Source organism: Olea europaea, unplaced genomic scaffold, assembly GCF_002742605.1.
Source record: "Olea europaea var. sylvestris unplaced genomic scaffold, O_europaea_v1 scaffold59, whole genome shotgun sequence".
Classification (NCBI taxonomy): domain Eukaryota; kingdom Viridiplantae; phylum Streptophyta; class Magnoliopsida; order Lamiales; family Oleaceae; genus Olea; species Olea europaea.
In genome coordinates this window covers 720,868-731,361 of record NW_019264242.1, presented here as the reverse complement: position 1 = coordinate 731,361, position 10,494 = coordinate 720,868, and the positions used below count along the sequence as shown (strand labels likewise).

At 36.9% G+C, this 10,494-nt stretch overlaps 1 protein-coding gene across 1 annotated transcript; it reads right to left on the bottom strand.

Moving 5' to 3' along the window:
- Window positions 1-469: 469 nt before the first annotated feature.
- LOC111389437 lies at window positions 470-1,745 on the bottom strand. The gene is made up of 3 exons (XM_023014356.1): window positions 1,560-1,745; window positions 920-1,188; window positions 470-539 (listed from the first exon to the last, which is right to left on the bottom strand). Exons 1-3 carry the CDS (start codon window positions 1,743-1,745, stop codon window positions 470-472), a joined length of 525 nt encoding a protein of 174 aa, XP_022870124.1.
- Between the last annotated feature and the right edge of the window lie 8,749 nt (window positions 1,746-10,494).

The window sequence follows — 10,494 nt, the reverse complement described above, 5'->3', positions numbered from 1 at the left end:
TCATCTTTGTCGCATATTCAATTCCTTCTGTGTGAAAAAATATTTTAGACTCTTGTGATCTGTGTAGATATCGCACTTTCCTCCATACAAGTAGTGTCGCCATATTTTCAAGGTCTGTACTACCGCCGCAAGTTCTAAATCATGCGTCGGGTAGTTCTGCTCATGTTTCTTCAATTGTCTTGATGCATAGGCTATCACTTTTCTATTTTGCATCAGTGAACATCCCAATCCTTGCTTGGATGCATCACTGTATATAACAAGCCCTTCCGTACCCTCAGGTATTGTTAACACGAGTGTTGATATCAACCTCTGTTTAAGTTCTTGAAAACTTTGTTCACATTTATCTGTCTATTGGAATTTTACTCCCTTCCTTGTAAGCTGCGTCATTGGTCCAGTTATTTTGGAGAATCCTTCTATGAATCTCCGTTAATATCCTACTAATCCTAGAAAGCTTTGTACCTCGCCAGCATTAGTTGGTGCTTTCTAGTTGGTTACTGTTTCCACTTTCGCTCGATCTACCTCGATCCCTTGGGCAGTGACTATATGTCCAAGAAATCCAACTCGTTCAAGCCAGAACTCACAGTTCTTAAATTTGGCATACTGCTTCTCCTTGCGTAATACCTCTAATGCTATTCTTAGGTGCTCTTCATGCTGCTCCTTACTCTTGGAATATATCAAAATGTCATCAATGAAGACTATGACAAATTTATCCAAGTACTGATCAAATACACGATTCATCAGGTCCATGAACACTGTAGGTACATTGGTTAGCCCAAACGGCATCATTGTAAACTCATAGTGTCCATAACGAGTTTTGAAAGCTGCCTTGGGTATATCCTTTGACTTTACTTTCAATGGATGGTATCCCGATCGTAAGTCGATCTTGGAAAATACCTTAGCTCCTTTCAGTTGATCTAACAGATCCTTGATTCTCGGGAGTGGATACTTATTCTTGATAGTTAATCGATTTAACTCCCTATAATTGATGCAAATCCTCATGCTTCCATCCTTTTTCTCCACGAACAACACAGCATACCCCATGGAGATGCACTTGGCCGTATAAAGCCCATATCTAGGAGTTCTTGTAACTACTTCTTTAACTCTTGTAGGTCCTTCGAGGCCATTCGGTATGGGGCTTTTGACACTGGTGCCACTCTGAGAATTAGGTCTATGGTGAATTCCACTTGCCTATCTGGTGTAATATTAGATAGATCTTTTCGAAACACATCTATGAATTCCCATACTATTGGTACGTCTTCAACCTTTATCATCTCTTGTTTCCCTCTTGAGATGTTTACTAAATATCCTTGACATGTTTCTTTTCTCAACATCTTCTCAGCTTGTAAAGTCGATATTAGTCGAATAAGGGGTTTTCTCTTCATTCCAAGGAACGAAAATGGTTTATCTCCTGGTTTCTGAAATGATACCTCGCTTTCCTTAGATCGGATGGTGGCGTAATTACAACCCAACCAATCCATGCCTAGTATTACATCAAAATCCTTCTTTTCTATCATGTATAGGTTCGCTTCCATTGGTTTTCCCTCAACTTCAATACTTACTGATTTGGCTGTTCTATCAGTACTCAAAGGGTTGCCCGAAGGAATTCTAACCTCTAATGTACCTTTCGAGTTATCACAGGTAATACTAGATTTAGCCATTAAAGTTGTTGATACAAAGGAGTGTGTGGCTCCTGAATCAAACAATACATAAGCAGGTGCATTGGCTATCAATGAAGTACCTGCCATGACGTTCGAGTTTTCCTCTGCATCTTTCTGAGTCATTGCAAAAATTTGTGTTTTCCCTTTCTGGTTCTAGTCATTGTTATCATCCTTCTTCGGGGAAAATGTTGGGCAATCCTTAAAAATATGCCCTGGCTTGCAACATCTAAAATAGACATTCTTCCCTTGCAAACACACGCCACGATGCGTCTTTCCACACTTAGGACATGGCTCTATAACTGGCATAATGCTCTTGTTAGCATTGGCTCCGCCATTAGCTTTCTTGTTTTGCCACTTGCACTTTCCCTTGTCCTGGCCATTCCATTTTCTTTTACCCATATTGCCATTGTCCGGTTGATTGAACAGTTGACTATGTTGCTCGGCGCTAGTCTTCTGGTACCAGATAGCATGAGCTCTTTCCAGCATTTCATGGTATGAGGTGAAACAATGGGACATAAGTATCCACCAAATGTGGAGCATACCTTGAAAGTTTGTCAAACTTCCTTTCATACTCAGTCAGGGACATAGTCCTTGCTTGAGTTGGAGAAATTCACTTTCTTTGTGATCCCTAAAAGACTATGGGAAGTACTTGTCCATTACTTCCTCTTTAAATCGTTCCCAAGTCAATTCCGCTTGTTGCTCTGGGGTCCTCGTCCTTGACATCGAGACCCACCAGTGGCTTGCATCACCGGAGAACATAAACTCAGCACACTGGACCTTCTGGGTATCCGTGCACCCTATTCATCAGAATATTCTCTTCAACTTGCGAAGCCACTCCTCGGCTGCAAGTGGATCAGCTGCTCCATTGAAGGTAGGGGGCTTGTGTCTTCTAAATTGCTTGACCACTGAAGCATGGGTTGAAGGAGCATTAGGAACTAGTGGTAGGGGTTGCGCGTAGTTCGGGTTTTACCTGCCAAGGTCTTGGACCGCTTGGAGGAGATCTCTTATCAAGTTGGTTTGGTTTGCGTAGGCCATTTTCCTTTAGACAAAACGTACGGTTCTTATTAGTTTCATACTTTGAATTCTAACAAAGAAGATAAAGTTTTATTTCTTGACATAAAGGAAGTTATTACAAGGATTTAAATCTAATCCCTATAAGTTCTACGGATCTTCTTTGATGGAGCCTCATCTCCAGAGTAGTCTTCTGCCTCAGTTCCGGATTCTATGTCCATCTCAACCTGTGGCTCGGGCTCAGGATCATTCCCTTCTTCGGGCTCTTCTTCTTCATCAAGTTCAATTACTATCTCCGGTTGAGGTTCTAAGTTTTCCCTCCATAGGTCTAGGAGTGATTGGCAATACACTTCAAACTCAAATATATTTAGGTGCTCCTCTAGCATTACATCTCTAACCGTGACTCCCATATCTCCCCATTGAGGTGGAAGGGAGTGTATGAGGTTATTTATAGCCTCAATATACGTTATCTCCTTTCTAGCGTTCACCGCTGTCATGCATCTCTCATAGACATTATGTATATGTTTGTCAAGTGGACAGAGCAGATCAGTCACATAATTCTCATTTGACTGAATGGCGATTCTACGATTCAATGCTCCTCTATATGCCCTAGCCATTCTACGAGCCATATCTGCTGCATTTTCACATATCATACACTTTTTTTTTACTCTTGGAAAAATGGCTACTGTTATATAACTTTCTACCTATAAATTCTAGCCCAATGCGTATCTTTTGAAAAAAAACACATCTTTCAAATCATTTCTAACTGGCATAGTATATCTTTGAAAATAAGCATAAGTTGTACCATAGCATCGCAAAGCATCTTAACATAGTCTTTTCATGAAAACATTAACTTTGAACATACCTGGGCCGTGGATGAGATTGATGGATGGATGCAAGATGCCATGGAGTATCTTAGACTTTTTCATTTAAAAAAAAAACATACTTGGTCTACAAAACTGGCTAAACCGTTTTTTAAAAAAAAAACATACTTGATCTACAGAATCGGCTAAACTATGCTCTGATACCACGCTGTAACGCCCGGACCTTTTGTGGACCAAAACGCTACTTACTTTACTTAACTAACCGATGGTTTAGTCATAGGAGAATATGTTTTAGCGGAAGCTTAATTTTTACAATGATAATTTTAACAACAACCTTTTGAATACTTTAAATAAAACACTGAATAAAAAAACGGAATGTAATTTATTTGAAGAAAACACAACTTGTTCTTGCGTTCAGCATTATTCAAATACTTTAAAGAAATAACGTTGAAATCGTTCACAAAAATAAACTAAATAACTTGTTCACCGGGTTTTCCATGGGCAAGTTGCACGACTCTCCATCTTTTCCATCATCCAGGCCCAAGGTAGAATCATATCAATCTGTAGAGAAGGGGTTAAACCCGTGAGTTAAAAAAACTCAATAGATATCATTGGTGCATTCGTGATCAAGCTATACATTTCAAAGCTGTAACTTTAAACACCTTTTCATAGTAGGATTTCCAGTAGAATCCCAAATACGTAGAGTCGTGACTTAACACGACGCCTCGACCGGAAGTACATGCCGTACCCAGAGGTACCATTAGACATGGAGGTGTATGCCATACCGGAGGTACCATTAGACATATTAACATAAATCTTCATTTACTAGAAACTTATAACTTAACACGAATTAACACTTTGCACCTCTACCTACCTTGATTGATGCTTTGAACCTTGCTGAAAAATGCACTCCTTTGATGTTTAAAAAAAAAAACACTCCATTGAGAATTGATGCTTGGAAAACACTTCTTGATAGCACCAAAACTTCTAGGAAAAACTAATTTTCCTCCCTCTCCTTTCTCTTTTTCCTAGACTTGAAAACTCTCTCTTTTATGTTTAGAAGCTTTTCTCTTGGTGTGAAAAATGTGTATGCATTGGGGCTATTTATAGGTGAAAATCTCACAACTTAAGGGCAAGTGAAGGGCCTAATACTCATTAATACGGGTGTCATTTATGTGGGAGTTATAGGTTTAAGAAAGTGCTAGAAAATCGTGTAGGAATTTGACCTTTCATATTCCACGTACTTTGGTTGATACTGTACAGCCTTTAGGATTTCTATTATAACTTCTTCTCCCAATATGCGATTGAGATAATTCAAAGTGCGTTGGAAAGCTAGCTCAAAGAGCTACAACTTTTCTTGAGATATCATTTTTCAAATCAAATGTCTTCTATGTCGTAAACAGGTCTCAAATGAGACTAAAAATCTGAAGTATACTTTAGCCATCCAATATTCTTGTCTTAGTGCCACTAAGGTGTTTAAAATTATTTGGGGTTCTACATAAACTATCCAATAGGGTAATGTGACCTGGCAAGGTGTAAACTAAAGTGTACACCATAGTGTATATGTAGCAAGGTTCTTACCTACTGAACTTTGCTATTTGTACACTGATTTTTGACACGTTGTTGGACATTTGCAGTGTTGTCAAGTGTTAATTAGATGAAAAAATTGTTTGAAATTTAAACTGCCAAATAGGGTAATGTCACGTGGCAAAGTGTAAACTAAAGTGCACACTATAGAGTACATGTATTAAGGTTCTTACAGATTGAACTTTGCTATTAGTACACTAATTTTTGACACGTTGTTTGACACTTGTATTACTTACCGATTGAACTTTGCTATTTGTACACTGATTTTTTATACATTGTTTTGCACTTGCATTCTTATCAAGTGTCAATTCGATGGGAAAACTGTTTGAAATTTAAACTGCCCAATAGGGTAATATCACGTGGCGAAGTGTAAATTAAAGTGTACACCATAGTGTAGATGTAGCACGGTCCTTATTGATTGAACTTTGCTATTTGTACACTGATTTTTGACACGTTGTTTGACACTAGCATTGCTGTTAGGTGTCAATTGGATAGGAAAACGATTTTAAAATTAAACTGTCTAACAGGGTAATGTCGACAAAGTGTAAACTAAAGTGTGTACACTATAGTGTTCATGTAGCAAGGTTCTTACCGATGGAACTTTGATATTTGTACACTGATTTTTGACACGTTATTTGTCACTTGCAGATTTTCAAGTGTTAATTGGAAGCGAAACTTGTTTGGAATTTAAACTGTCAAACGGGGTAATATCACGTGGGAAAGTGTAAAATAAAGTGCGCACAATAGTGTACGTATAGCAAGGTTCTTAACGATTGAGTTTTGCTGTTTGTACACTGATTTTTGACACGTTGTTTGACACTTGCATTGTTGTCAAGCGTCAATTGGATGGGCAAACTATTTGAAATTTAAACTGTCCAATAAGGTAAGGTCGAGTGGCAAAGTGTAAACCAAAGTGTACGCGATAGTGTACATGAAGCACGGTCCTTATCGATTGAACTTTTCTATTTGTGCACTGATTTTTGACACGTTGTTTGGTACTTGCATTGTCGTCAAGTGTCAATTTGATGGAAAACTATTCGAAATTTAAACTAGCCAATAGGGCAATGTCACGTGGCAAAGTGTTAACTAAAGTGTGTACAGCATAGTGTACATGTAGCAAGCTTCTTACGGATTGAACTTTGCTACTTGTAAACTGATTTTTGACATGTTGTTTGACACTTGCATTGTTGTCAAGTGTCAATTGGATAGGAAAACTATTTGAAATTTAAACTGTCCAATAGTGTAATGTCACGTGACAAAGTGTAAACTAAAGTGTGTTTTCCATAGTATACATATAGCAAGGTCCTTATTGATTGAACTTTGCTATTTGTACATTGATTTTTGACACGTTGTTTGACACTTGCATTGTTGTCAAATTTCAAGTGGATTGGAAAACAGTTTGGAATTTGAACTGTCCAAGACGGTAATGTGACGTGGCAAGCTGTAAACTAAAGTGTACACCATAGTGTACTTGTAGCAAGGTTCTTACCTACTGAACTATGCAGATTTTACACTGATTTTTGACACGTTGTTTGACACTTGCACCATTGTCAAGTGTCAACTGGATGGATGAACTATTTTAAATTTAAACTGCCCAACAGGGTAATGTCACGTGCAAAGTGTAAACAAAAGTGTATACTATAGAGTACATGTATCAAGGTTCTTACCGATTGAACTTTGCAATTCATACACTAATTTTTGACACGTTGTTAGACGCTTGCATTGTTGTTAACTGTCAATTGGATGGGAAAATGTTTGAAATTTAAACCGTCCAACAGGGTAATGTCACCTGGCAAAGTGTAAACTAAAGTGTATACCATAGTGTACATGTAGCAAGGTTCATACCGATTGAACTATTCTATTTGTACACTGATTTTGGACACGTTGTTTGACTCTTGAATTGTTGTCCAGTGTAAATGGGAAAACTACTTGAAATTTAAACTGTCCAACAGGGTAAAGTCACGTGGCAAAGTAAAACTAAAGTATGCACCATAATGTACATATAGCACGGTCCTTACCGATTGAACTTTGCTATTTGTAAACTGATTTTTGATACGTTGTCCAACACTTGCATTGTTGTCAGGTGTCAATTGGGTGGGAAAACCATTTGAAATTTAAACTGTCCAATAGGGTAATGTCACGTGGCAAACTGTAAACTAAACTGTATAGCACAGTGTACATATCGCAAGGTTCTTACCGATTGAACTTTTCAATTTGTACACTGATTTTTGACACATTGTTTAACACTTGCATTATTTTGTAGTGTCAATTGCGTGGGAAAATTATCTAAAATTTAAACTGTCAAACAGGGTAATCTTACGTGGCAAAGTGTAAACTAAACTGTACACCATAGTGTACATGTAGCAAGGTTCTTACCGATTGAACTTTGCTATTTGTACACTAATTTTTTACACTTTTTTGACACTTGCATTGTTGTCAAGTGTCAATTTGATGGGGAAAATGTTTAAAATTTAAACTATTCAACAGGGTAATGTCACGTGGCAAAGTCTAAACTAAAGTGTACAGCATAGTGAACATGTAGCATGGTCCTTACCCATTGAACTTTGCAATATGTACACTGATTTTTAACACGTTTGACACTTGCATTGTAGTCAAGTGTCAATTGGAATGGAAAACTATTTGAAATTTAAACTGTCTAATAGGGTAATGTCACGTGGCAGAGTGTTAACTAAAGTGTGTACACCATAGTGCACTTGTAGCAAGGTTCTTACTGATTGAACTTTGCTATTTGTACACTGATTTTTGACACGTTATTTGACACTTGCATTGTAGTCAAGTGTCATTTGGATTGGAAAACTATTTGAAATTTAAACTGTCCAATAAAGTAATGTGACGTGGCAAGGTGTAAATTAAAGTGTACACTATAGTGTATATGTAGCAAGGTTCTTATCTACTAAACTTTGCTATTTGTACACTAATTTTTGACACGTTGTTTGACACTTGCATTGTTGTCAAGTGTCAATTGGATGGAAAAACTGTTTGAAAATTAAAATGCCCAACAGCGTAATGTCACGTGGCAAAGTGTACACTATAGAGTACATGTATCAAGGTTCTTATCGATTGAACTTTGCTATTCGTACACTGATTTTTGACACATTGTTTGACACTTGCATTTCTTATCGATTGAACTTTGCTATTTGTACACAGATTTTTTACGCGTTGTTTGACACTTGCATTATTGTAAAGTGTCAATTCGATAGGAAAATAGTTTGAAATTTAAACTACCCAACAGGGTAATGTCACGTGGTGAAGTATAAGTTGAAGTGTACACCATATTGTACATGTAGCACGGTCCTTATTGATTGAATTTTGCTATTTGTACACTGATTTTTGACACGTTGTTTGACACTTGCATTGTTGTCAAGTGTCAATCGGATAGGAAAACGGTTTTAAAAATTAAACTGTCTAACAGGGTAATGTCACTTAGCAAAGTGTAAACTAAAGTGTGTACACTATAGTGTTCATGTAGTAAGATCTCGCCAAAATCAAATGCATTAAATATATTAAAAGCGTTTACAACCTAAATCGATTGGATCTAGGGCATAACACTTACAGTTCTTACCGATGGAACTTTGATATTTGTGCATTGATTTTTGACACGTTGTTTGACACTTACATTATTTTCAAATATCAATTGGTAGTGAAAACTATTTGAAATTTAAACTGTCAAACGGGGTTATGTCAATTGGTAAAGTGTAAACCAAAGTGTACGCCATAGTGTACAGGAAGCTAGGTTCTTACCGATTGAACTTTACTGTTTGCACACTGATTTTTGACATGTTGTTTGACACTTGCATTGTTGTCAAGTGTCAAATGGATGGGAAAACTATTTGAAATTTAAACTGTCCAATTCGGTAATGTCACGTGGCAAAGTGTAAACAAAAGTATACACCATACTGTACATGTAGCAGGGTTCTTACTGATTGAACTTTGCTATTTGTACACTGATTTTTGACACGTTGTTTGACACTTGCATTGTTATCAAGTGTCAATTGGATGGGAAAACTATTCGAAATTTAAAATATCCAACAGGGTAATGTCACGTTGCAAAGTCAAAATTAAAGTAGTGTACATGTAGCACGGTCCTTACCAATTGAACTTTGCTTTTTGTACACTGATTTTTGACACGTTGTTTAACGCTTGTATTGTTGTCAACTGTCAATTGGATAGGAAAACTATTTGAAATTTAAACTTTCCAATACGGTAATGTCACGTGGCAGAGTGTTAACTAAAGTGTGTACACCATAGTGTACATGTAGTAAGGTTCTTACTAATTGAACTTTCCTATTTGTACATTGATTTTTTACACGTTGTTTAGCACTTGGATTGTTGTCAGGTGTAAATTGGGTGGGAAAACTATTCGTAATTTAAACTATCCAACAAGGTAATGTCACGTGGGAAAGTGTAAATTAAAGTGTACACCATAGTGTACATGTAGCACGGTCCATACTAATTCAACTTTACTTTTTGTACACTAATTTTTGACACGTTGTTTGAAACTTGCATTGCTGTCAAGGGTCAATTGGATAGGAAAATTGTTTGAAATTTAAACTGTCTAATAAGGTAATGTCACGTGGCAAAGTGTAAACTAAAGTGCGTACACCATAGTGTACATGTAGCAAGGTTCTTGCAGATTGAACTTTGCTATTTGTACACTAATTTTTGACACGTTGTTTGACATTTGCACTGTTGTCAAGTATCAATTGGATTGGAAAATTGTTTGAAATTTAAACTGTCCAATAGGGTAATATCATGTGGTAAGGTGTAAACAAAAGTGTACACCATAGTGTACATGTAGCAAGGTTCTTACTGATTGAAAATTACTATTTGTACACTGATTTTTGACACATTGTTTGACACTTGCATTGTTGTCAATTGGATGCGAAAATTGTTTGAAATTTATATTGTCCAGCAGGGTAATGTGATGTGGTAAGGTGTAAACTAAAGTGTACACCATAGTGTACATGTAGTAAGGTTCTTACCTTTTCAACTTTGCTATTTGCACACTGATTTCTAACACGTTGTTTGACACTTGCATTGCTGTCAAGTGTTAATTGGATGGGCAAACTGTTTGAAATTTAAACTGTTCAACAGGGTAATGTCACATGGCGAAGTATAAACTAAAGTGTGCACCATAATGTAAATGAAGCACAGTCCTTATCGATTGAACTTTGCTATTTGTACACTGATTTTTGACACGTTGTTTCACACTTGTATTGTTGTCAAGTGTCAATTGGATGGGTAAATTGTTTGATATTTAAACTATCCAATAAGGTAATGTCACATGGCAAAGTGTAAACTAAAGTGTACACCATAGTGTACATGTAGCACGGTCCTTACCGATTGAACGTTGATGTTTGTAAACTGATTTTTGACAAGTTGTTTGAGACTAG

Excerpts from the sequence above, each read along its gene's own strand:
- LOC111389437 (XM_023014356.1), bottom strand. The coding sequence starts at position 1,745 with ATGGCAGGTACTTCATTGATAGCCAATGCACCTGCTTATGTATTGTTT. Across the intron at positions 1,189-1,559 it reads CTGATAGAACAGCCAAATCA|GCAAGTGGAATTCACCATAG; the intron begins GTAAGTATTGAA and ends TACACCAGATAG. Across the intron at positions 540-919 it reads CTCCCGAGAATCAAGGATCT|TCACTGCCCAAGGGATCGAG; the intron begins GTTAGATCAACT and ends TTGGACATATAG.